At 43.4% G+C, this 27,590-nt stretch overlaps 1 protein-coding gene and 1 non-coding gene across 3 annotated transcripts in view; both read left to right on the top strand.

The window, feature by feature from the left end:
* LOC124789121 (slit homolog 2 protein) overlaps window positions 1–27,590 on the top strand; it is a 642,438-nt gene that overhangs the window by 162,733 nt on the left and 452,115 nt on the right. For both annotated transcript variants that reach the window (XM_047256411.1, XM_047256410.1), the window contains one exon: window positions 13,445–13,667. In XM_047256411.1, coding sequence (XP_047112367.1) covers window positions 13,445–13,667 — 223 coding nt within the window. The remainder of the gene's footprint in view (window positions 1–13,444; window positions 13,668–27,590) is intronic.
* Trnat-ugu lies at window positions 24,968–25,042 on the top strand. Its single transcript has one exon. It is a non-coding gene; the product is annotated as a tRNA-Thr (tRNA).

Raw genomic sequence — 27,590 nt, 5'->3', positions numbered from 1 at the left:
CGTGAAGTGAAACAGCTGAAGAACAGCTTGCCGCACAGACTGGCCAGTGACTTTGTGTTTTTGGTAAGGCAGCACCTTGAGAATGAAAGAAAGGCTGGAGGGCCCTTATTCCCCGTCGATCAGCTGTGAAAAGGAAAACACTGCTATAACCATAGGAGCAGAACAGCTCAGTGAGAACCGTGACAAGTCTGGCATAACTAAGCTGCCGACTCCGGGGAAAAAATCAGGCCCAGAAGGCACACTTACAACCTTAGTATGATTTCCAGAAAGGCGCCTCCATCGATATACATAGCTACTATAAGAGAAAGGAACACTCGACACTTTCGAAACTTTTCGTATAACTTTAGAAGGACGAAGTTGTTAAGGTATAGATGGGGCAGTGATAGTTCAAAGAGAGTCAAAGAAAAGATTCGCAACCAGACACTGGCAGCGAAGTGAGTGCAATTTTTCCATTATCATAAGTTAAATATAGAAGGAGTTTAAAAGAAGAGAGTGTGTTCGACAGATCGTGACTAGTATTTCTTGTCATATTACAACTGTTAAAATGCGAATACATTCACTCACAGGTAGTTAACAACGAAAGGATTAAACAATGGAAACAAAAACTGCTAAATAAACAAAATTACGATAATTCTTTATTTTCCCATTGGGAAGTGTCAACAAATAACTTCAAGCAATTGTAACGAACTAGATACTCAATAGTTCTTTGTAGTTTTTCGAGTTCGTTAGAACTAATGACAGAAAATAAATTTACCCTTAGAGATATGTCTTGCGTGTTGTTGTGTATTTTACTTTCGCCGTAGTGATAGGCGCACAGTACGCTATATCTGACAATATTGCTCCTTGGCCACTTAAACTATGAATACCAGTCATTCGTACCCAGGACTATACCTGTTGTTCTTGTTGTAGCTGGCCACTCTTAGTGATTCTGCGGCTGTGACTTTACTGTACCATCATCCAGCCTCCGCAGCTTTTCTGTTTTACAGTTCACATCATTAACCTGTACTGCACCTATCACCTCCCCATGTGGAATTTCCGCTGTCTCTGAGTTAAAATGTCAGGTTCTAACCCAACTTTTAGTTTATACTGTATAGAAAGACATACGCATGGTGCAGCTATAGTCCGACAAGCACAAAAATCTTGAACAAAAACCAAAATCTCGAACGCTTGGTATAAATAACTTGAGAATCCGCAGTACTTACAAGCACTGACGTCCATTTATAGTCACAAATTACACTGCTCACACTATGAAAGCGTGTGCCTGATGAACGTAATTTCGTATCGCATGCCTTAAGGCCTGGCCAGACAGAATGCGGCCTGGCCGTCCGGCCTGTGGCCTTGAACCGCAGCCGGCAGGACGCACTGTCGAATCGCTCGTTATTGTATGGCGGCGGTTACACAGAGTGCGGCTTTGACGCACCGGCGTACGGCATGCCGCACCGGCCGCCGCCGGGTTGTCACAGATTACAGATTCGCCGCAAGCCGGAGCGGCTGCTTGCCTACGTTGGCGCACTCAACTGCTCTGTCGTCACACTGGAAGCAGCGGCGTGAGGCGGTTTTCGTCTTGCAGCTCGTAGTGCAAGCATCATTGACACAGAAAGACTTATAGAGGAGGTGAGACAATACAACTTTTTGTATGATACACGCGATCCTCATTTGTAGATAGAATACTTTTGCCCTCGATATACTCATGATAGAAAGCTAAATTCTCAGAAATAGTGTTGTCACTGTGACGTCCATAATTTCCAATATCAACTACTGTATACTCGTAGTATGGATCAACGATCGCCAGGAGAACCAGCGAAAAGAATTGTTTCTAACAGAAGAACTGGGATCCACTATCCTTCGGGCATTTTAACCTGATATGCTTTCTGTCTATGCTTCAAAGGCAGTTCGAAAACCCCCAAAGTTCTAGAAATCCTTCCTCAGATTTCTTTCACAGCTCTGTTGTGGGAGTAGGTAAGTACCTGGGTTGTAGAACAGTCCATATACCTGGCACACTTGTTTCACAATTTCTGAGACTGTTGAGCGTCCTAACCGAAAAGAAAAAACTATGGTCTGCCAACTGTCGCCTGTAGTTAAGTATCTGGAAAAGATTAAAAAAAATTATGCCGGTAGAACGAATAGATAAGCTAACGACCAAATATATGTTGTTTAAATTCAATGACAATGTTATGAATACGATGGTATTCCTTAGAAACCTATCTTCGTCAGACTCTAGATCAATACACAGACGATGGTATTCTCCTAAACTTTCTCTCTTGCTATTAATGTCGTGCACCCAACATCTCCTCTTCTTGGTGCCATTTCGTATCGCTAGTGCAAGCTATTCATTTCTGCACTTGACAAAAAAAGAACTCTCACAAAGATAACGTGTCCCGCGTGAAGCCTCCAAATCATCTAACGCCAAGACAATCGCGCTACTCATGCAAGCTTAATAATGGGGTTCAGCCCCATCCACAGTGTTAACAGCAGACGCGTCAAGAGTCGCTGCGGGTGGCCGTTGCCTGTGTGGCGTCCCTGGCCGCTGACTGGCCCGGCCTCCCGCTGCGCCGTCCGTCTCAACGGCAGGCCGGATTGTCTGGCTAGGCCTTTATCACTCGTGGGCTTGTGTGTGTGTGTGTGTGTGTGTGTGTGTGTGTGTGTGTGTGTGCGCGCGCCTGCGTGCGTGTTTGTGTTTGAGTAGCTCAGAAATGGGAGAAGGCTGATAACGAGATAGGTAGAGAGGAAGGGAGACAAAAAAGACGGAATGAAGAAGGCTGAAGTAAGATCGGACTTGAGAGGCCTGTCGATAGCATGGACCTATCTGTCCGGAGACTGGGTGTTTGTGCCGGCCACGGTGGTCTAGTGGTTCTAGGTGCGCAGTCCGGAACCGCGGGACTGCTACGGTCGCAGGTTCGAATCCTGCCTCGGGCATGGATGTGTGTGATGTTCTTAGGTTAGTTAGGTTTAAGTAGTTCAAAGTTCTAGGGGACTGATGACCACAGAAGTTAAGTCCCATTGTGCCCAGAGCAATTTGAACCATTTGAACTGGGTGTTTGTGTTGTCGTCATTATTTCATCATTATCATTCGTGACAGTGGCTAGATTGGACTGTATAAAAATGGACTAGTGAAAATTGTACCTTTGTACTGATGACTGCGCAGTAAAGTGCACCAGAAATCAATCTTCATCATCATCATCATCATCATCATCATAGCATGGACGTTCGTTGCAGGTAGGCGAAAGCAATCGGACCTCCACTGTAATCGTCAAAGTTAGCGGCAGCTACTATCTACTCACACTAACACAAGGTGTGTAAAAATTCATAGCGGAAATGGACATGGATGAAAGTAGGCGGTAACACAAGTAAAAACGTTCCAAAAACATGTAAAGGTAAAAAAAAGACAAGCAACAATATGTCAGATCGAGTCTACTACGGGACAGTCAACTGAGTAGGTAGAGAGGCATCAGCGTGCATCGCTCTTGTCTATGTGCTACAGAAGAAACATAAATCAAAAATCGATCCTCTTTCGAGGTAAATGTGAATGTATGGTTACAAGTGCCAAAGAATTCAGTACGAAGTATTGTCCTGTTTAGTATAAATATATTTGAAGTGTATGAACTTTAAGATTAAGTCACCATCTAATTGGGCTCAAATTTTACCAATGAACCAAGATACGGGAACACAGTACATACCTGGTTTCACTTCCTATACAATTAATATTTTTGCTTGTTCCATTCTCTTGCCATAAATAATAATTCTCGATTTTATATGCCCGATTACTGTGAATGTCGTTAGAAGCCAAGTAAATCAAGTTATCATTAAATTGCTCCAAAACATTATGAGGCCTACCAGATTAAACTTACTTTTGCGATGAAAGGCTTTAAGACTTCTTTATCTTCTTGCGTCTCTGGAAGAAGAATGAGTTTTAATACGTAGCTTTGTGCAGCCAGAAGAATGTCGCCGAACCACTCTCGTTTCCTTATAACGGCAGTTATAGTCGTCTTCTAGTGCCATGTTTAGCGCTCGGGGGCAACTTTATTGATCCACTGCGTAATAATTCATTGAGCTCCACGTGTTCCATTGTTCACTCCAAATTCGTCCAGTAGTAACCGATACGGTCGTGTCATTACCACGCTTGGCCATAGACAGTGGAAACACAAACAGTGTTCCAGTCTGCTCGACACCCACTTGTGCTGACTGCGAGTAAACCGGTGGTAGTGAGCCAAGAGGCCCCCCCTCTCCTCTGAGCGGAAACCGGCAGCTCGCATTAAGCAGCTGGGCAAACACTCTGCCCGTCAGTGAGAGCTCTGGCTTATGGTCTTGTACCTCAAGTGCACACAGACCCAGACAGGTCTCGATTGCGACTCTTGTACTGTATGAAACTGCTGTAACATACCATAGCGTCAGTTTTCGCAATATTTTCCTGTTTTCCTTCTACTAGTGAAACGCACAATTTATCGAAATCAAATATGAACAGCTGTCTTACTCTTAAAATAGTGTGGGAGATTACATACAAATTAGGTCCATGAAACATTGCCTCGTGGATATAAAAGCCAAACTAATGTATTTCGATTAGGAGTCTGACGTCCTGCTCCTCTAGCGCACTCGATGACGAAAAGGTAGAAATATTGAAACGAACAGCCATATCAAACTGGGAAACAAAAATAAAATAGTCCAGATTAATTACCTGGTTTTTGTATAGCTATTTTTCTTAGATCTAAACTCGTCCACTATTCAAATATTTTTTTCGAAAACAGCTGATAAGAAAACATGTCTCAAATTCTGTCCACGATCAACGTTTTAGATGTACTTAAATCTTTATACTTGTTTATACAAAGATCTAAAACCTCAACAATATCAAAATTCAAAATGGCTTAGTAAAAGATGGAATGATGCCAAAACCAGAAAGATTCAGAGGCCTCCCTTTTCTCCTAGAACAGTGACAATATAGTTTCATTCAGTAAATACAAACATTAGCTATCGTAATTTATTTATGAAACACCAATCACTTTATGTAACAAAATACTTTACTAGGTTTCATATAGGAAGAATAGAGTGAACGGAAGAAAAAAAGAGCAAAACCATGATAAAAATTCCGGACCAAGGAATAGAAACTGTGGCTGCATATTAAGAAGCAACATGGGACGCTATAGTTCCAAACAGGAATGTGCTATGTTTTTGCACATGTGAAAGGAACTGGTAAATTTATTAACTCAAATATATTTTCTAGTACTTCAGCAATGGAATGAACACGTCACTCTCGAAAATAATTACAAGAGGTGATTGTAGAGAAAGCCGATATCGAAACCAGGGGGGGGGGGGGGGGGGGGGAGAGAGCTAAAAATTATAACAGTTCCAGGGTTAAAAAGAAAAGGAAAAAATATTAGATAGACAAAAATGTTCACTATGGAATACAGATGGAAACAGAGCAGAATACACCTTCCCATCTCGCACAAGTAAATCATCTTGCTGTGATCTTACTCACTTATAAATAGATGGGTTGCTCCATGTTTCATGAGCCACCTGCAAGGTATATAACAATGGAGTGGAACTGCTCAATTCGTGGACTATAAATTCAATACCTGTTTTATATTGCTGCAGGTTAACCACTCGTGATAAGATCGCATGACAGAAAAAAATTTAATAACAGAATTGAGAATGTAATTCTTTGCTCTAAATAAATTATAAGTTTCCAGACAAAAATTATTCTATGGAATCGCGGCAAGCCGGTGGTGTGTTCAAAAAATGGTTCAAATGGCTCTGAGCACTATTGGACTTAACATCTGTGGTCATCAGTCCCCTATAACTTAGAACTACTTAAACCTAAGGACATCACACACATCCATGCCCGAGGCTGGATTCGAACCTGCGACCGTAGCAGTCGCGCGGTTCCGGACTGAGCGCCTTAACCGCGAGACCACCGCGGCCGGCCCGGTGGTGTGTTGTTACAGTCGTTATCAGTAGGTTATATCAACAGAGGGTGTTACGGAAATGCTGCGTGACCTCAAATTGGAATCCCTGAAAGGAAGAAGACGTTCTTTTCGCGAAACGCCGTTGAGAATGTTTAGAGAACAGGCATCTGCAGCAGACTGCGGAACGACCCTACTACCGCTAATTAAAGATCGTGAAGACAAGAGAAACCAGGGCTCTTATGAAAGCATAAGACAGTCATTTTTTCCTCGTTCCATTTGTAAGTAGAACAGGAAAGGGAATGGCCAGCAGCAGTACAAGCCATCATCCGCCATGCACAGTATCTTGGCTTACAGAATATATGGTCATGTAAATGTATTAAAGGGGAAAAAAAACAGATTACTAACAAGATGTGAAAACCGAGTCGTATGAAAGTGTTTTACGTGGTACACATTTGGCGGTTTCGAATCACTGGAACGCAATTAGCCAACACACTGTACTTTGAAGAGGTTTTGTGGGTTACATAAAATACTCTGGAGAATTTCGAGCTATGACGCTGAAACTCTGTTTTAATTTACTATCATTAGTGCCAAACTGAATTTCTACATAATAACCTATTTTGATCCTCGTGCAGTTTCGAGATTCGGTTAAAAGAAAAAAAAGAGAAAAATTCAGGTGACGGTTTTAATGTTTCAAATATTCTGCGTAGTCGCCGTCCTCTTTAGTGCATTGCAAAGAGCGTTCATACAATCACGTGAAACTTTCAGAAAAGACCTACTTTGAAATGTTGTTCCACTCACGCATCAGAGTCGCACCGTCTTCGTCTTGGTGAAGAATTAGAGACGCATTCTGCAGTTCGTTGTTTTATGGTAGGTTCGTACCCATAACACCAAGTCTCGTCACCCATGATAATTTTTTCTAGAAAATGATGTACGCATTTCTCGTTTCTATCAGGTCGCAGCAGCCGTCCGCACGTCGCTGTTTTTGGTGTGGGGTCAAGGTGTGAGGACAAATTTGCGCACGCTGTTCTCCTAATTTTTTGCAGTATGTTTTGAACACTACATTTTAAAGATATTGCTCCATTGGGATGTATGACACACTTCCACCGCTCGTCTACTACTTACCACTGCCTGCACACACAGCTGACTAGTCGAATGCACATCTGTTGTTTACAGTTGTTAGTTCATGCTGCCGCCACAAGTTATGCGCAGACGCCACCTATACGCCAGGAAAAAAAATTGTCTCGGAACTTTTTGGACGGACGGTGTAAAGCCGGCTGGAGTGGCGGAGCGGTTCTAGGCGCTACAGTCTGGATCCGCGTGAACGCTACGGTCGCAAGTTCGAATCTTACCTCGGGCATGGATGTGTGTGATGTCCTTAGGTTAGTTAGGTTTAAGTAGTTCTAAGTTCTAGAGGACTGATGACCTGAGACGTTAAGTCCCATGTCATGTATAAAAGGAAACAACTGATTTTTCTTTACAATAATCGGTATGACCATGGATTGTAGAAATTAGTAAGTTCTTTAAATTGAGATGAATGATTGTCAAAAGTTAATTTTTATAAGAAAGATTATTATTAAGAGATTTCTTTTTAAAATCATTTACATGGGACTTGATGTAACAATAGTACACGTGAACGAGGCTGATTTTACCTCTTAGTACATCGCTCAGGCACCGCCCTCGCTCCCTACGACCGGCCCAGCTAACACGATACACACGACTGCTAGCTACTACTTACTCCTACTACCACACAGTTCCTACTGCAGTCAACACTGCTCTTTGGTCTGAGATTCCCTTACAGCTTACATATCGCAGGCAGCGCGTGAGCAATACATCGAAATTACACCTGCACGAGTGCGTTAGCAAAATTCCTTAGTCGTGGACCTCTTACACGGTGTCGGAAGGCGGATGTTGGCGATGCAAGGAAGAGCCGCCATGTCCTCTTGCTTCCACGCTGTCTCACCGACTGTACCTCTCCACTCTACATCCATCTCTCAGCTCAACGGTTCCTCGAAATTGTCTCCTCTCTTGTCATTGGCGGACTCGGTTTGCAATGCCGCCCAGCAACTGATCCTCGTTTCATGACCACGCCTCTCCGTGCAGGGTGGAAATTTCCTGTCTTACGTGGGCTGGTATGTGACCTGAGAACTGGCTCTTTCTCAGCGAGTTCACAAGCGTTGGTGGCAGGTTCTGCCGACGTTTTCTTGCATTCCGAAGTAGTTGCGAAATCAGCTACACGACAGTTCTTTGCTACCGCCCTCACAGCGTTAGGCCTGGACAGATTCATGTACTTGCTTCATCTCAGAGTCATCCGTCGTCCGTGATTTATAAAGAATGTGCTTGCTGTCCAGAAAACAACATTTTAAGAAGGCTGGCTTTTTCACATACTTCCATGTGCGAATTATTCGCGCTTTGTGCATGGTCCTCCCAGTGCCTGTGGGGTGCTGGAATTGTCGACACGTTCTCGTTTTTTAAGGCAGGTAGAACGACTTTTGCCATGCTTTCACATGTGCGTTCTTGACGTTCCATCCTAATGGCTGCAGGAGTTCATCAGTTTTCTACCAGGCTCCTCACAGCGTGTCCATCCTTATGCTAGCTGATGTCGTCCACCCGGCTACCCCCTGCAGTGCCCGCTTCTCGGTCCCTCGCCGCATAGCATGTTGCCGGCTTTCTCATGGGCCACTGGCAGTGTGAACTGGTGGCCCCTGGCGGAGATATCACACTACAGTACGCTTAACCTTTCAATAATTTCTGCTCTACACTAACGGCATTTGTTTTACAAAGTATTTGAGTACTTTCCTTGTTCACACCAGAAATCGGAACCATTGTTGCCGTCTATAGCTATGTATTTGCACTACAAACTGTTTAAAATACTTTTTGTACATAATTTAACGATTTACAAAGCTTAAAGAGGTCAACTTCTCACATGCTCAAGCTTCTTTGCTGGAGCACAGACCGCCATTTATAATCACTACTTACATTGCATAAACTGTAATTAAAAGTGTATTTGGCAAACTTAGTTTCATATGTATCATATTTCGGTACACCATGATCAGGTAAGTCACTTAAATGGATTATGCGGGCATTCTCATTTTTTTTTCTAGTATGAAACTAAGTGTTGTTAACATGTACAGTTTATTCATTTCTTAGAGAACTGACAAACGTGTGTGCGTGTGTGTCTGTGTCGGTGTGTGTATGTGTTCGGTATGAAAAGAGGCAAAATGTAGAGACCGGGTACTGTACAAAGGAAATGTACCGTTTCCTATTCATAGGAGCCGTTCTCAGTTTGCATCTAAAGTAAGTTACTAGGCAGTTTCACGTGCGCGTGCGCACACACACACACACACACACACACACACACACACAGAAAGAAATGAACGAATTGTTGATATTAGCTACATATTGTTGCGCTCAAAATTGGTAAAGCTCTCATACTATATTTTCAATTTGTTTTGCACCATCAAAATATAGCGCATATGATATTATATTTATCAAATGCACATTTAATCGCGGCGTATGCAGTGTAGGTTGTGATTAGAAATGGACGTCTGTAGTTCCTGCAAATAAGTTTGAGCGATGTGAGACGATAACTTCTGTAAGAATTGTCATTCATCAAATTATTTATACCAAAATCTTTAATCACTGTGCGGTGCTAAGCCCATTCCTATACAATGTTGTGAGCAGTAAACGTACTCAAATATGGTCTAAAATACGTCCTCTTAGTCAGAGAGATCCTTGAAATGAGATGCGTAATATAGTATGAGATTCAGTATTACCCAATACTTGACAATCAAAAATTAAAGTTTGTTCTTACTACAACGTGTTTCAAGTTTCCTTACACTGCGAGGACTATGAATAGAATTATTTTCCCATGTTGATCGTTCAAATGGCTCAAATGGCTCTGAGCACTATGGGACTTAACATCTGAGGTCATCAGTCCCCTAGAACTTAGAACTACTTAAACCTAACTAACCTAAGGACATCACACACGTACCGGCCCGAGGCAGGATTCGAACCTGCGACCATAGCAGTCGCGCGGTTCTGGACTGAAGCGCCTAGAAACGCTCAGCCACACCGGCCGGCTGTTGATCGTTGTTGTTGTTCTCTGTCTGATGTTACCGGATTGTATATTCGCTGGACAGACCTACTAGGAGGATCTCTGACGCGGTACGTCAGTTTCATCGTAGGACAGTCGCATACCTCGAATATTCGGGGAAACACATTAGAGACCAATGAGAGTAACTACGCTGCACAACGCAGTTAAAGGATTACTTTCTCGGAACGCCGTAATTATCTCCCACTGCGACCAATAAGTTTAAAACATGACTCAAATGTAGAATGAGATTTTCACTCTGCACTCTGCAGCGGAGTGTGCGCTGACATGAAACTTCCTAGCACATTAAAACTGTGTGCCCTACCGAGACTCGAACACAGGACCTTTGCCTTTCGCGGGCAAGTGCTCTAACATCTGACCTACCGAAGCACGACTCACGCCCGGTTCTCACAGCTTTACTTCTGCCAGTATCTCGTCTCCTACCTTCCAAACTTCACAGAAGCTCTCCTGCGAACCTTGCAGAACTAGCACTCCTGAAAGAAAGGATACTGAGCTCAGATGGTAGAGCACTTGCCCGCGAAAGGCAAAGTTCCCGAGTTCGAGTCTCGGTCGGGCACACAGTTTTAATCTGCCAGGAAGTTTCATATCAGCGCACACTCCGCTGCAGAGTGAAAATCTCATTCTGAAACATCCTCCAGGTTGTGGCTAAGCCACGTCTCCGCAGTATCCTTTCTTTCAGGAGTGCTAGTTCTGCAAGGTTCGCAGGAGAGCTTCTGTGAAGTTTGGAAGGTAGGAGACGAGATACTGGCAGAAGTAAAGCTGTGAGGACCGTGCGAGAGTCGTGTTTCGGTAGCTCGGATGGTAGAGCACTTGCCCGCGAAAGGCAAAGGTCCCGAGTTAGAGTCTCGGTCGGGCACATAGTTTTAATCTGCCAGGAAGTTTCATGACTCAAATGTGTCTACAACCTGTCTCTGTAATGGTGCAAAAGCTTGGCGCCTTGCTACTTTACGCTCGGGGTTGGTGAAGCTTCAAAAGTCATGGCGTCGTCACACGTGAAAGAAGGAAAGAGCTCAAACGTCCATGTGAACTGTAAATCTGGTTAAACGTCATAATGCTTAGTTACGCTAACACATTTGAAATTATGCCGAAATATTAAGTGCTACATTCATGCCAGTTCATATGCAACATTTGATCTGTTCTTGTATCTAGGTAACAGGCAAAAAGAACATAACAAACGAATAAATGTCACATTAGCACCAGATTTCACCACAATTCTACTCTTCGCCACCGTGGTCATGTCCCCTATGGAAAGGTCGTCACTCCCCCTATTACCAACATTTTACTCCCTCTTCTGACGCGTCTGTGATAAGGTCAGAGCCGCGATGCGCGACGTTAAAATCACACAGCTAAAGGATCACTTTCTCGAAACGCCGTAGTTGTCTCCTATTTCGACGAAGAAGTTTTAAATCTGGCTCAAATGTGTCTACAACCTTACTCTGTAATTATGCGAACGTTTGGCGCCCTGCTGCCATTTCTTACGGGCGGCCGAGGTAAACATTTCGTACACACTACCGAGATCAGAATTGAGACGAAAAAGCCTCAAGGAGTGGCACAAAGGGTGTCAAGTAAACCACCCCTTTCCTTGTGGCTTTGATTCCCACACATTTCGGAGTCTAAAACGACATTTCGCATTGCAGTGAACAGGACGACGACGTTCTTGACGAAGTTTGACACTGCTGACAACCCTTGTTCTCTAAGAACATCGTAGGAAAGCAACCCCACTGAACGTGTTCAGACCCTTTGGAGTGCAGTGCGACTGCAGATTTTATTCTCGTGTACAGCCTACAGCGACTAGGGACTGCTCAAAACCAGTCGACGAAATCTGAACGTGATCCGAAACAGCAAAGGGTGCTTATGCATTTTCAGTCCTCGTGTTTCGATGTACCGTGATCACGGAGTCGTGTGACACTGACACATGGGTGAATAAACCGGCAAAGAGTACCTGCAAGAGCAAAACCGTTGGTGCCAATGCCCCGCCTTTGTCGAGCACTTTAAAAATATACCTAAGCTGTGCTGCTGTTCATGGACCTGCTTGTAGGCATGTGGGCATCGGGCAGAATTGCCACGAAATTTGGTGCCGTTGTAACGTCATCAACCCACCTTACACCTTTCCTGAGGCCCGTTCTTTTTTCACGTGAGTCGACATCTTGCTATTCGAAACGTCGTCGAGCTTAATGGCGACGTCGCAGGACAACAAGCTTTTGCACTATTAAAGGAAAGTTGTAGGCACCTATGAGCTAAATTTTAAGCTTTTATATCACAATGCGACCCAATTACATCGTTTCGAAAAAGTGATCCATTAATTGTGTTGTGCAGTATATTTTTGCAGAATTCACGGAATTGCTAATGGTCACATGATCGGCACTACGTCATTACTTGTCTGAATGTATGATACACTTTTATACGGAATGACATCAGGAGCACCATGAGAAGCTCTCACAATGAATTTGAGAAGGGTGATCTCGAACTCTACCAACAAACTTTTGGAGATCGTACGGGGATATTTTCTGAGTATTTTGGTATAAAGTATCCATGTATCCGGTGGTTCGTTACAGATTAATAATTTAATTATGATTTATTTTCCTTGTTTCACCCAGTTACCTCTCTATTCGTGATAATAAATCTACTACAGTGAACATCCTGTTATAACACGCAAAATGCTGGTTAACGCATAAACCTTCGAACGAAACGCATGCAGTTTCATCACAGTTCGTTCCAGCTCTTCGATTGCGTTTTGCGAATCCATTCTAGAGGTGCTCATTGGCCAGCTCTTCGTCAGTAAACCTCTCCAGATTGCTATGTATAACCTTTAACGCACAACTAATACAATCGAAAATCAAATCCGAAACATACTGCAAGCACCACGGAATGCAAGCTTGGTTATTACTGTTCTCAACAGCAAGTGCTCTGAGTAAGCAAAAAAAGTTTGTTTCCCAGCAAGACAGACAGTTCATACTGTCACATTTTAAACAGTTGTACAGATACTTTTAGTAAAACATAAATACAAATCAAAAGAAGGCCGTCCGGAGTGGCCGTGCGGTTCTAGGCGCTACAGTCTGGAGCCGAGCGACCGCTCCGGTCGCAGGTTCGAATCCTGCCTCGGACATGAATGTGTGTGATGTCCTTAAGTTAGTTAGGTTTAATTAGTTCTAAGTTCTAGGCGACTGATGACCTCGGAAGTTAAGTCGCATAGTGCTCAGAGCCATTTTGAACCAATCAAACGAAATTCATTTGCCCTATAAAAAGACCCCCCGTCTATTACAGAAAAACACTCGCAAAACATCAATGAACAACCACCGAAATTCTGTCGTTGGAGTGCTGGTCCGCCTTGCATACCAAGGCGAAGTAGTAATACAATGTTTCGAGTCACCCTCTGTACTCGTCTCGTTTCGCTCTTTCCACGTGCCTCACCCACACGCTGCTTTGTGATTTGCAGGCAAGGGGCTGACGCAGCTGGACCTGTCGCAGAACCACCTGAGCCTCATCCCATCTGCTGCGTTCCACAACCTGCACCACCTCATCCTCCTCAACCTCAACCACAACCGCATCAGCGCGCTGCGGGCGCGGGCGTTCGAAGGCCTGGACACCCTGGAGATCCTCACGCTGTACGAGAACAAGCTGCACGCCGTCGACCCGGAAGCGTTCAAAGGCCTCGAGAAGTGAGTACCTCCTTTCTGTTCTACTACAGCTATCAACAAATTCTTCGTGAGGTTTCAGGATCATCCGAATAATACATGAAAATCTGGCATTCTACAGCCTTTGGAACACTTTTCTCGTGAACAATGGTATCAAATGACGTCGCATTGCACATCACTGAATTTCACGTAAAATTACAATGTATGTTCCAAAGATTACTGAAATTTACTTTTTTCCTTGTATAGAAACGTCCTAGTGATGAGCCTTTGGCAAAACTGTATCCATCATAGGCCCCTGAATAGCTTCACTGTTTCACAGTGCTAACACTGTTGGTGATGATATGTGCAATGTGTGATTTTCGGAAGCAACGATCCAACGTAAAATTTTTGCATGAAAGTCTCAAGAAAATGTTTGGACTAACATAAGATTATGATGTTCTACGTCGAATGCAGTGTTACCAACGTCACTTCTGATCCAAAAGTGGTCGTCAGTCAATAAATGAACAAAACTTTCGACCAGGAAGGCCTTCGGCCTAAAGTGGTGGCGCTGCGTGAGGGAGATCAAAGACCTGGTACATGCCCAGTGTTGTCTAATTGCCAGATAACTTGCAAGAACAGATATCAGTGATTGTGCAGCTTCATCTTTTTGCAACGCAATGACTGCACCATTAAGTTTCTGGTATTCAGCCGCTTAAATTCCACGCCTTCTTCTAACATTTCGGCCATATACCGATCGGGCCGTCTTCGGGGCGAGCCGAAAGATAGCACTCGTTCCGCCCTTTTAAACCCACAGAGAGCGTCCCTGCGCATCAGGCCACAAATACACAAGCACCAAAGGCGTTGATCGGCATCGTGCATCGACTGCGTAGCCACAGTTTCAATACATGCATATATCCATCCACAATTGTATTGGTGACCAGGTCTGAGCTATTTTTAACATTTCAAGCGTCTAAATCACTGAGAAGTTAGTTTAATATCAGTTATGGAATTTGTACCAAACATACAGCATCTACAGACAAACTTTCGCATTTAGAATAAAAAGCACTGAAGCATTAAAGGTACGACCATTTAGTAATTTAAATTGCATCATCATGTGCAAATCTTAATAAAAAGATGAAATAAACCTTAAACATAATTACGCAACGACCGTATCACAGTGATTAAAAGTGTCCGCAAGACTGAATACTTACATTACATTTATCAAGCCACTTTTACAATCCGATTCCGAATCTTAGTTTAAAATGTGGGAAAGTCCCAAAAAGCGATAGTAACGGGGGGATGGGGAGGAGGATGCATGACGAGTATAAGCCGGCCGCGGTGGTCTCGCGGTTCTAGGCGCGCAGTCCGGAACCGCGCGACTGCTACGGTCGCAGGTTCGAATCCTGCCTCGGGCATGGATGTGTGTGATGTCCTTAGGTTAGTTAGGTTTAAGTAGTTCTAAGTTCTAGGGGACTGATGACCACAGCAGTTGAGTCCCATAGTACTCAGAGCCATGACGAGTATAGAGTAAACGCTAAACAGTACCTCAGCTGTAGCCGCGACGAAACGGAACGCTGCGACTGCCAACTGCCATACAATGAACTGACAGGATTTCAAAACATAGGCCCCAAAGAAATTGGCGAATGTGCCTGAATAATGTGATTGTTCTTGAATAACTTCAGATACACTGTAAGGAAAAGGTTGAGAAATATGGGTAAAAAAATAAACATTTTAATAGAGACGGCAAATGTCAAGTGAATAGCAGACATATGGATAAAAGCCTAGCACCTGTTGTGGGCCATTTATGAATATAACATTCAGAATTTAGAAAAATCTTAAATTCTTACAATTTTAAAAAAATTAAAAAAGGAGAATGGCCCCAGTAAAGGCACCAAAGAGGAGGAAGTTAGGGAAAGAGGCTGAATGAAACGAGCTATTTGTTTACGTAGTCAAAGTTAGCCAAAATGGTCTTATTACCTAATTAAGTTCGGAAATTGTTTGGTTTGAAAGTTTTCTTAACGCACGAAAAGCTATTCCAGGACATTAAGAACCTTACACTAGCGTTCTGTGTGCGAAATTGTAAGACGTAATACCAGAAACTGAGTGTCCCGTTCCGGAGAAATGTGAAATCAAGGAAGAATTGGAACCAGAATCAGAAATACATTTCTTAAACCTAACTTTTGGCAGGTTCGAATCCTGCCTCGGGCATGGATGTGTGTGTTGTCCTTAGGTTAGGTAGGTTTAAGTAGTTCTAAGTTCTAGGGGACTGATGGCCTCAGAAGTTAAGTCCCATAGTGCTCAGACCCATTTTAAACCTAACTTCAAAGGACCTTCCATTTTGGTTTACATACTGGCTGGAATTCTTTACAGGTAAAGTTATAAACACCTGACGAGTCAGATGGATCCTTTTCGTACTCTCTCTGTGTTTAAGCAAAGGCCCATTACTGCTAGGAATGAAATATGCCGCGACCATATCTTTTGTATATTTGAAACCTTCCATAGCACGAAATCTAATGTTAAGAATTGACCCTAAGGTCATTCCGCTGCACGAGGAGTAATGTAGATGAATAATATCAATTTGAACCTGGTTCGGAGCAGTCCTACGGCTGTTTCCTTTTACTTTTTGTAAAAAGACCTTTATTAATACCCGAGACAAACCAGCGTGGTGCCCATTAAACGTGCTGTGAACTGGATGACCCTATATTCGCGTTTATAAGCCACTAAAGATTATGGGGTATTACGTTATCTATAAAGCAGTGACTGGAAAGCTCCATTTTTATACTGTAGAAGATAGGAGAAAGAACTGTGAATGGCCAAATCCCTGATTCTTGGTTTCCTATAAACGCCATACTGAAAGTAATTTCCTGAATTAATGACCAATATCTCTAAAAATGGTAAAAGCCCATTTACTCTACGTTCGACTGTGAGTTGTATGTGCTCAATGAAACCATTTAGACCGTGGAGAATATCGTCAGAACATTTATATATTAGAAAGATGTCATCTACATACCGTGATCATGGCAGCACCTTACTGTAGTGCACAGGTATGTCACTGGAAATCTGATGTTCTAAATCAGTTATAAAAATGTTTGCGAAACGGAACGACAAAGTGGAAACCATAGCCAAGTCATGGTTTTGAACGTAGACGTCACCACCATAGTTGAACTAGTTGATATTTAAAACTAAATACAGAAGCTTCAAGATATCCTTCATCTTCTGTAACGGCCTAGCACTATAATGCCTAAGACTGTCCCTAACAATATTTTCAACCCTATCTGTGAGGTTACTGGAATATATGCTTTTGACATCTAGTGAGACCATGGTTGTACATGGGAGGGCACTTAGATCAGAAAGTTTGCTAACTAATTCCTCTCTGTTCCTTATGATTCTACTTGGACGAGGGACACTATGAACTGACACTAGCAACAGCGTGTGTTGCTGGCCAAGAGAAAGGATACAAGATAAAAGCGCGAAAGTAGGAGAGTTCACGTACCTCTTCCAGTTAGCTCCTGAACTGTCTTTGTTTGCATACGTTCTTGCTTGTAGCTTAGGCGGAGGCCATGAATAACAGCGCAGTAGTATGACCCTGTTGCCACGTAACGTTACTGTAGGCGGATGTTACTGTATTCACGTTGTGCATGCGGTGTGACACACTTGTAGCTTCCGGAAGCTGCTACCCATGTCGTGATAATGGCTTCAAAGCCAACGAGGATCGTTAGTTTAGCGTGTCACAACACATTACGAGAGCACAACATAGTTCTAAAACGTGGCGAAACCATTCCATCCAGGCCGGCCGGTGTGGCCGTGCGGTTAAAGGCGCTTCAGTCTGGAACCGCGTGACCGCTACGGTTGCAGGTTCGAATCCTACCTCGGGCATGGATGTGTGTGATGTCCTTAGGTTAGGTAGGTTTAAGTAGTTCTAAGTTCTAGGGGACTGATGACCACAGATGTTAAGTCCCATAGTGCTCAGAGCCATTTTGAACCATTCCACCCAGCAGCATTATTTTTAATGTGTGCGCTACTAAATTTTCATTCCAATGTATGGTCTTCCCTTTATTCAATGGAAATACAGATAGCTAGTACCAGATCAAACTGCAGCAGGAATGTTACGATTAATATTACCTAAGTCTGCATGTGAATATTATAAAGCGCATTTCTAGATAACTACCTACAAATCACAAAAGAAAAGAAATGTAGGGGTTTATCATGCAGTGGATGACGAGGTTTTTAGAAATGGAGCTGTCAAGGAGGGAGGGGAGGGGGGGGGGGGGGTAAGAAATCAACTGTGTCCCATTCAAAAAAACATCCAGGTCTTTCCCTCCAGCGGTTTAGAGATATAGAGGATAATCTTAATCTGGATGGTCAGATAAGAATTGAATCCCATTCCGCCTAAATGCGAGTCTATTACGGTAACTCATCCTGTCAATAAATCGAAGTCAGCTGTTTGCGTCACCTGCAATTGAGAATACGTGACTGTTGATATCAGTAAGCATTGCCACTTCCACTACTTCCAGGTATTTGCGTTAAATGATAGTCATAAGGACCAGCTAATCCTGTTGTGAAATTGTATCACATATTTATGAGATATGAAATGCAGAACTTCCTTTGCAATAACTTGTTATTTTGCATACTACGAATGATAATAGCTATAATTTATATCAAATAACTGTTTATCAGAAGGTACAGCATCACTTGAATAAGTTAATAGACACGTAAAGAGAGTGACTAAAATCTCCGTAGGTATCTTCCGCCATGTCCTGGTTAAGGGCTCACACAGTATGTACAATATGTGTATGTGTCACTTGCTTATATTAAGTTCTGGCTAGCAATCTGTATTCACAAGTACACTGACGAGCCAAAACAATATGACCGCGTCTTTAATTGCCTATTGGTCCACGATGCAGGAGAGGTACTATGTAGCAGGAATTCGGCAAGTCGTTGGTAGATTTCTAAAGGTATATGGTACCAGATGTCTATGCACACGTCACGCAATTCCCGTAAATTACGAGCCGGTAGTTGGCGGACTTGCAGGGCGCCCCTTAACGTCCCGTTTGTATCCCATTGGACTCACATCAGCAAATCTGGTTACCGAGGCACTCATGTGACTTCACCATCCTGCTCCTCAAACCATTGTAACAGGGATTTGGCCTTATGACATACGTTGTTACCCTGCTGAATGTTGTCATCGCTGTCGGGGTCCGCAGCTCGTGGTCTAGTTGCTAGCGTTGCTGCCTCTGGATAACGGAGTCCTGCGTTCGATTCCCGATTGGGTTGGGTATTTTCTCTGCCCGGGAACTGGGTGTTTGTGTTGTCCTCATATTTCATCATCATTCGTTACAGTGTCTAGACTGTACTGTGTACAACAATTGGGCTGTGTAAAATTGGGACTTTGTACGGGGTTGAAGACCGCGCAGTTGAGCGCCTCACAAACCAAACATCATCAACATTGCATGAATGGATGCACGTGGTCAACAGTACAGTCCACATAGGCTACAGCTATCATGGTACCTAGGGACTTATATCAGAGGTCCCATAGAAACCCAGGCGATAGCCCCTCACAGCATAATACTGGCCCCACTGACCAATGTCCATGGTGCGGTGGAACTTCCGAATAGCTGTTCGTCTGTATTATGGTGTGTTCGGACACAACCATAGACCTGGGGGTAAGAAGAAAACGAGTTATGCAACAAGGGGACACATTTTAACTATTTCATGGTCCACTCTCGATGATACCGTGCCCACTGCGATCGTAATTGACGATGTCGTTGGGTTGAAATGGGGATACCTACAAGTTATGTGCTACAGAGCCTCGGTATGCTTCGAAACACTTGTTCCTGCAGCAGCAGTGTCCTTATATTTGCCACAGTCGCTGCCTGAGATGCTTCGAGGGAGCGAATAAGCCTCTGTCGACCACGATCTGTGATGAAGCGTGGACGTCACCTTATCTTCTGTCGTTGGTTTCACCGTCCTTCAACAACTTTCCATAGATACTCGAGATAATAACAAGCGAAAAGCCGACCAGCTGCGTCCCTTCCGAGATTTTGTTAACAGGAACTGAGTCATAACAATCTAGCCTTTCTGAAAGTCGTTTATGCTAGTGGGTTTCCCCATTTGCGGACCATATCGTCGCTACAACGTTTATCCATTCGTCTCTGCTCCGCTTGTATACTTTCGTCATCGAGTCACGTGACTGCAACTCGACCAGGCGAGCAATGGTCATATAGTTTTTGCGTTGCCCGGGTATTCATTTTGCCAATTTTCTATTACAAACGAAAAGAAAAAATGAACTATGTTTGCAGTGTACAGTTTCTGTATACTATGCGCAGCTTCTTCGCTTGTCCACAACGCGATTTTGTAAACATCTGTATGGAAAGGCCTCTTCATTGCTATATTGACAGGTATTGTTTTCGCCTGAAACCGTTTGCGTTTCGCAGTTCAAACCTGTCAAAAGCGCTGCCAGATATCAGGGATTTCCTTCAGTTGTCTCGACTGTGGAAGTGTCTCAGCAGTGAAGAATAAATGTATTGAAACTTCATGCATGATGCGGCATTTTTTCACGCATCTCCTGCGCTATGGGCCATACAATGACATAATTTGCAGGTACATTCAGCGGCACATGTGGATACTGTCTGCAAAATGTCCGTGAAACGAGCATATGAGCACTGTGATAGGAAAGGCGAATGCTCGACTTCGGTTCATTGGGAGAATTTTAGGAAACTGTGGTTCATCTGTGAAGGAGACTGCATACATTACGTTAGTGCAACCTATTCTTGAGTACATCTCGAGTGTCTGGGATCCGCACCAGATCGGATTAAAGGAAGACATCGAAGTAATTCAGAGGCGGGCTGCTAGATTCATTAGATGTAGGTTCGAAAAACGCGCAAGTGTTACGGAGATGTTTCGGGAACTCAAATGGGAATCATTGGAGGGAAGGCACGTTCTATTCGAGGAACACTATTGAGACAATTTAGAGAACCGGGATTTGAAGCTGGTTGCAGAACGATTCTACTGCCACCAACATACATTTCGCTTAGGGACCACGAAGACACGAGAAATTAGGGTTCATACGGAGACACATAGACAGTCGTTTTTGCCTCGCTTTCTTTGCGAGTGAAACAAGAAAGGGCACGACTAGTAATTGTGAAGGGTACCCTCCGCCATGCACCGTTCGGTGACTTGTGTAGTATGTATGCAGATGTAGAACTGTCGCATTTTGCTGTAGCGTGACGTATCAGTTTCACATCTCAGAACCCGTACTCTGAGTAGCTAGCATTTACCTGGTTGTTTGCGCATCTTGGATGTGGAGTTCATTTGATTATCTTTATTGTTTATTTGAAAATGCGAACTGTACAGATGAGGAACTCTGATTTGTTCTTCTTTCAGTCTTCCTAACGATGTCAATCATTATCCAGTGTCAGTAACTTCAGTATTTATTAGCTTTCTGGGGTTTTGTTTTCCAAGAGTCATATTCTAATAAGATTGATTTTGAATTTTAATAAACGATTAGTGTTTTAATATCGACTTCCATTTATGAGCCCTAATTTCTACAACTTGTTCCAACCTTATTTACCATTATAAACAGGAATACACTTAAGTGTTGTTTCTATGCAATGGTGTTTCCGTTGTGCACATTGACCAAATTATTAATGGAATGTTGCAAAGCTGTTTATTGTCCTGAAGGTTGGATAGCGCTAATTTTATTTCAGAGGTCAGACCATTACTAATGCTGATTAGGTTCGATGTTAGATTATTTGGGGTCTTATCAGGAAGTTCAAGAAGTTATGGCAATAAATATAGAATTAAACCAGAGACGCATTACCAAAATGGTAAAAGTTCGGTGTAGCCCATACGAAAGCGCAACAGAAATACTCGTGGATCTGTACTGAGAATCCTTAAAAGAAAGGCGACGAAGTCCCTTCGAAAACCTATTGAGTAAGTTTATAAAATCTTTATTCCAAGTAGATTCTACGACAGTTCTGCTGCTATGGTCTTACATCTCGCGTATGGATCATGAGGATAAGATAAAAGGTATTAGGGCGCTTACAGAGGCATACAGACAGTTATTTTCCCCTCGCTGAAAACGAGAATCGCATAGGACAGAAAATTGATAATATTTATGGCACGTACCCTCCTCCAGGCAACGCACAGTGGCTTATGGAGTGTATGTTAAGACGTAGATGTGGATGACGTCGGGAGATCCATTAAGCTGTTAGGGGAGCAAACTACTGTAGGACGTAGCGCTGCCAGAATACTTGAAGACTTGATAAAGATCGACAGCTGGTTAGATATTGGAAACGGAGTGAGGACGAGTCCGACGTTGCGGGTTGCATACTTCCAAACCAAGGCGACCTTGGAACATCTGTGCTAACTGGCTTCGTTCTCTCCCGCTGCAGTTTCGCGATTATGACTAGTCTGAGAACTGTGGCGTTGGAGTCGCTTCATACTTGTCGATTCGTTCTCCCATACTGAAGCATGCACGAGTGTGACTTATTGTTAGTATAGAAGATGAGTACACGATCGTACTGCTGTGAAGTAGAAATTACAATGTAAAATGACCGATTGTTCCATTCAGGTAGCCTTTAACGAAGCTGTGTTTTGTGAAGCTGTGGAGTGTATAAGATATTAATTAATACAAAGTACACAATTGAAAATGTGTTCAGTAACAGGAGGAATGGTATCTGGAATAAGTCTCATCCACGATTCAGACGAAAAACATACAGATTTCATCCAGTTAAGCAAAATGTTTGTAATCTTGTTTATTCCACGTCCTCCATGAGAAAATGCATATGCTGCATCAAACGAAAAGCGTGCACAAGTAAATCCTGAGACAAAAAAGCGCTGTATTTCCGTATTCATTTAGTAGTGGCAACTTGAGTTTATGTGCTAACAGCAAGTTGCCTAGTTCATAATTCATTTTTGAATTTTATTTTAATAATTAATTACCATTTAGAGATTGCACCTCATCCTCATGTCTGGTACTGTCGTTACAGACTCGGTAACGGCTCGAAAGTATGTATTCATCGACGTCATTGCTAAACATGCAGTCAATAAATATTAAATATTGAGATAAACTTACAGCAATCTTAGAAAACATTTTATGTGTATAAATGTGTGTACAAACAAAACAATATTCACTGCTAACCGATCAGTCGTTATATTGTTATATAAAGTGTGGCAATTAAAAGTGGCCGAAGAACAGGGTACAATGAAACACAGCAGAGGTGAGGAAATACAGTACTAACCTGTCTATAGTAGATGTTGGAAGTGACCACCATTCATCTCTAGGCACTCGGCCCCCGATCAGGAAGTTGCTAAAGGCGGATCGTAGCTGGATGCTGGAATTGGTGCAGTCCCATCCGAAACCTTCTGCTACAGTGCCTGAAGACTTTAAGGGTTGTTACGATACACCTTAGACTTGACGGCTCCCCGTACAAATTAATCGCACATTGACAGTCAGATGACCTGGGTGGCCAGTATGGCCAGACTGGTCTCTGCCAACAACTCTGTCAGGCGTGAAGATTGTGTAAATGTGCTCCATAGTTCGGTCGGCTGTATGAGCAGTTGCACTCAAAATGTTGGCAATGCAATGCGCCGAAGGCAGAGTCTGATGAAAGAAGATGGGACCAATAATGCGGCATGCAGACACTGCACACCAACTCCCAAACTTCTGATCATGCAATGGTGTTTCGTGGAAGTAATACGGATTCTCCACTGCCCAGAACCTGTGATTCTGTGAGTTGACTTAACCATACACGTGAAACCAGGCTTCATCAGACATAAAGAACAGATCTGTGTCCAAGCAATTCATTGCAAATCTCTGTGAGCAACCGCTCACAAAACTGGAAACGCTGAGGAGCACCTGCTGGTTTTAATGCATGAAAAACAAGACATTCATTAGGGATGCATGTGCAGGTCCGTGTGGAGTATTCGTCCGCATCATCGACGTGATATTGCAGTCTCGTGTGACAGCATCGGTTTGACTTGGTAGCACTCTGAAGCGTTTCTGGAAAACTGCAGCCACATTTTCTGGTGTGCGGGCAGGTTTAGACGTTTCGGGATGTTTTTTGACTTGCTCAGAAGGGATCCTGTCGCCATTTTCAGAATAAGTGTTTAGTAGCCACTCTTTTCTGTCACTTTGACACGACAAAATTTCTCAGTAAATAACTGAGTACACAGTTTCCACGAGCACGTTTTCACGTAAATTTCCACAACAAACACCCGCTGCTCCACTGAGAGTACCATCGTACCCTTTACACTGCTCCATTCACACTACATTCCCCACAGGATGCTCTGAACCAGTGTGGATTCTGTGGCGGACGTCCAATGGTACCCATTCGTCGGGGCCTTTTTTATTTGCCCAGCCCTGTTAACATGCTTCTGGCATTTAGGCAGGTCAGACATTTTGTGACATTTCAACTTGCCCTTGTGAATGGCTATATTGCCGAGATCACGATTGGGTGAGATAAAGGGTTAGTAATTTAAAGTTTAATGGCGGAAGTTTCTTTAAAAGCGGATGCGTATGTAGCGGGAGAGTCGCGAGTCCGCGGTTACAGTTGCGAACTCATGTGCTCGCTCCCTTTCTGAGCGAGTCATTGGCGAGTGGTCTGCGGTGGAGGCTCACGAATCGACTCTCTGGGCACACAGAGACGGCGAGTTCGAACATGACGTCCCAGGACGCGCTGGCGAGTGTACGGAGCTCATTTCTGATCTCTACAGTTGGTGTAGGTACTGAATTAACCCCAAACATGTAGAAATGTAAGGTACTACGAAACACTCCGTAGAATATATGAAGATGGTATCTGTTCTGCGACTACAGGGATTTAACCCTTGCACGCTCCCCGTGAGATCTACATTCCTGACATAATGTCCACATACTACATTCATGTATGAAGATGGTATCTGTTCTTTCTGACATGTCCGAAAGAACAGATACCATCGGTGACCATGCAGCTCTCTTTGAATGAAATAAGTAAATCAGGACCCTAAACTGTCGACAGGCGTTGATGTACATCAACAAAGACATTTGAAAATGTGTGCCCCGACCTGTAGTCGAACCCGGGATCTCTGGCTTACATGGCAGACGCTCTATCCATCGGAGCCACCGAGGGCACAGAGCAGATACGATCTTCATATACTTAAGGCTAACCGGCCATTGACCTTCTTCTTCTGTGCGGATGCACACGCATTGCCCGAACTCTTACGGGACTGGTTAAGATTGTCTGCTGCGAGTAATGAGTGTAATGGGCAGGGGCACTGCGAATGTAGTGTGTGGACATTAAGTCGGGAATGTGGGCCTCACGGGGAGCGTGCAAGAGACAGATACCTACTGTCGCATTATCCTCTGTGCCCTCGGTGGCTCAGATGGCTAGAGCGTCTGCCATGTAAGCAGGAGATCCCGGGTTCGAGTCCCGGTCGGGGCACACATTTTCAGCTGTCCCCGTTATGTATATCAACACCTGTCGACAGTTTAAGGTCTTCGTTTGATTATCATTTCATTTCTTGGAATGTCACATTATTGTCTGGTTACATGATTAGCCGTCAACAAGTAACCCATGCCCACGACAGTCACCTAATCTCAATATTATTGAGCGTTTGTGTTCGTGATCGCTATCAGCATCCATCATCGGTGCCTGAATTTGCCAGTCTTTTGTAAAAATAGTGTAGGATCTCTGTTTATCTATTGTAAGACGACCGGAAGCTGTTTTGAATGCCAACGGTTTTCCTACACCGTATTTGACTTGGCAATGTGTCTTGTTTCCGGTCTCTCCACATTTTTGTCCACCCCCTGCAGATGTAGGAAAGGAAAGGTTAAGGAAATCCAACCTCAATCCTTTAAGATGAAGCCATTATTTTCCTACTTCCTAGCACCGTGCTCCATTTAAGTGCAATTCTTTCGCTATTGCGACGTCGACTAACGAGGAAACACGCTTTTCGAGGGATGAACTTGCCAAACGCTGTCGCTGGTGAGGTTGTTACGTTGCCCCTCCTGTCCCTCTTGCACGGAAATAATTTTATTCCGACCTTATCGTGAAATCGATACCCGTACCCTCGTCGGAGCAAACAAATTGAGATTTTCCCCTGCCCAGAACGAATCATTCGCCAAAGACGGCGGCGCTACAGCATCTCATCGCTTCTCCATTACTGATCTCTTCTAAATAATTGCTTCATCTGGGAAGAGGCGCGCCCCGAGAGGTGGCAGGCAGCGCTGTCCCCGGTGTCGCTTTCAGCCCTGCTGATGATCGCTTCCTGCCGTCTCCGGGAACTGCAGGTGGAAGAGGCAAGGAATGACAGCACCCCTCGATATAGAGAGTTATCAGTTTCTTTAATCTACTATACTTAAGCAAACGATAACCACGGAGATCTCGCGAGAGAGAGAAAGAAAATGTCAGCTTCTTTTACGAAACGAAGAAGCCACCAGTCACTAATTACACTTGTGCTATGTCTTATGTTGTGCTCTTTGTAGCTAGACGATACATCAGATCTCTTATTCACTAAAATCTATTGACTGAAAAAGAGTACAAATTACCAGCAAACCGTTTTATTTAAGACGCTTCTGTCTTGCAGTTTTCTAATTAATTTTACATGTTCTTGCGGCATACCTTCCAACATTGTCTGAACAGATATTGCTGTACAAATATATGTATTCAATAGATAAGATCAAACTTATTTTTTAAACGAACTAGTTTTGGTAGTTGATACGGTACAGTGGTCCAGTAAAAATCTTGAACGACATAGTGGGGTGGAGAACTGAGTATGAATAGCCTCGAAGTCATAGGACTGTCCCTGCGAAATAAGACATAGTCCCAACTTATCTTAATAAACAGAAGAATCAATGTTGCACCTTCCATTGTTAAGACCGTGGGAAGTTCGGAATTGGGAGCAATCTCTCCAGGAGATATCATGTCACGACAGTTTAACCGACTCTCCGTCCTGCTGGAAAGCTACACTACTTAGTAACTAGATGTATAGATCTGAGGGTGACCTGTAACAAAAGGCGAAAGCGGTTACCCTTAGCAAAGGTACCACGTGAGCCAGATGGTGCCTTTCTTCATTATACTTGACCATTGTCAGCCATCATAATTGTCCGAGGTAAACATGTTAAGTTGATATTAACTTTTTTTTAGAAGGTTTGAAGTCATCTGACTGGTTTTGTGCGACTCGCCACAAATTCTTCTCGTGTGACAATCTCTCCATCTGAGTGTGTAACTTGTATCCAGTCCCCTCAGTAACTTGTTGAATGTAGCCCATTCACCTTCTTCCTCTACAGTTTCTACTCCGTACAGCTGCCTCAAGTACCACTGACCATGCAAGTAACTTCTTGGTGTCTCAATGCACGTAACCGAGCGAGGAGGCCCAGCGAGACTCGCATTGCAGGACGACAGTCAAAATTCGCGTCTGGCCATCATCGAGATTTAGGTTTTTAATGATTTCTCTAAATCGTTGCAGGCAAATAATTGGATGGTTCCTTTGAAAAGGGCGTGTCGGATTACCTTACCCATAATTTCGTAATCCTAGATTGTGCTCCGTCTATAATAACCACGCTGTCGACGAGACTATAATCTTTCTTCCTTCAATGTCCTATAGTCCTGTACCTTCTTCTTATCAATGTATTCTTCATGTAGCTTTCCTCGCTCATTCTGCCGAGCAGCTCCTCATTTCTCTTCCTATCAGTGCACCTAATTTACAATATCCTTTCATAACACCGCGTTTTAAAAGTATCGATTCTCTTCTGTTGTTTCCCATAGTCGACGATTCACTAACATAGCTCGCTGTGCACCTGACGTACATTCCCAGAAATTTCTTCTTTAAATTGAGGCCTATCTTTTATATTAGCGGATACTTTTTTCCAAGAATGTTATCACTCTCCACGCTAATCTGATTTTCTTATGTCCACCTTGTTTCGTCTGTTAACCGTTAATTTGCTTAATTTGCTTGCAAAGTATCAGAACCCATTCACTTGGTCTGTTC

This window comes from Schistocerca piceifrons, chromosome 3 (assembly GCF_021461385.2).
Source record: "Schistocerca piceifrons isolate TAMUIC-IGC-003096 chromosome 3, iqSchPice1.1, whole genome shotgun sequence".
In the NCBI taxonomy this organism is placed as follows: Eukaryota; Metazoa; Arthropoda; class Insecta; order Orthoptera; family Acrididae; genus Schistocerca; species Schistocerca piceifrons.
Note: the sequence above shows the minus strand (reverse complement) of the source record. Positions and strands in the feature narration are given on the sequence as shown.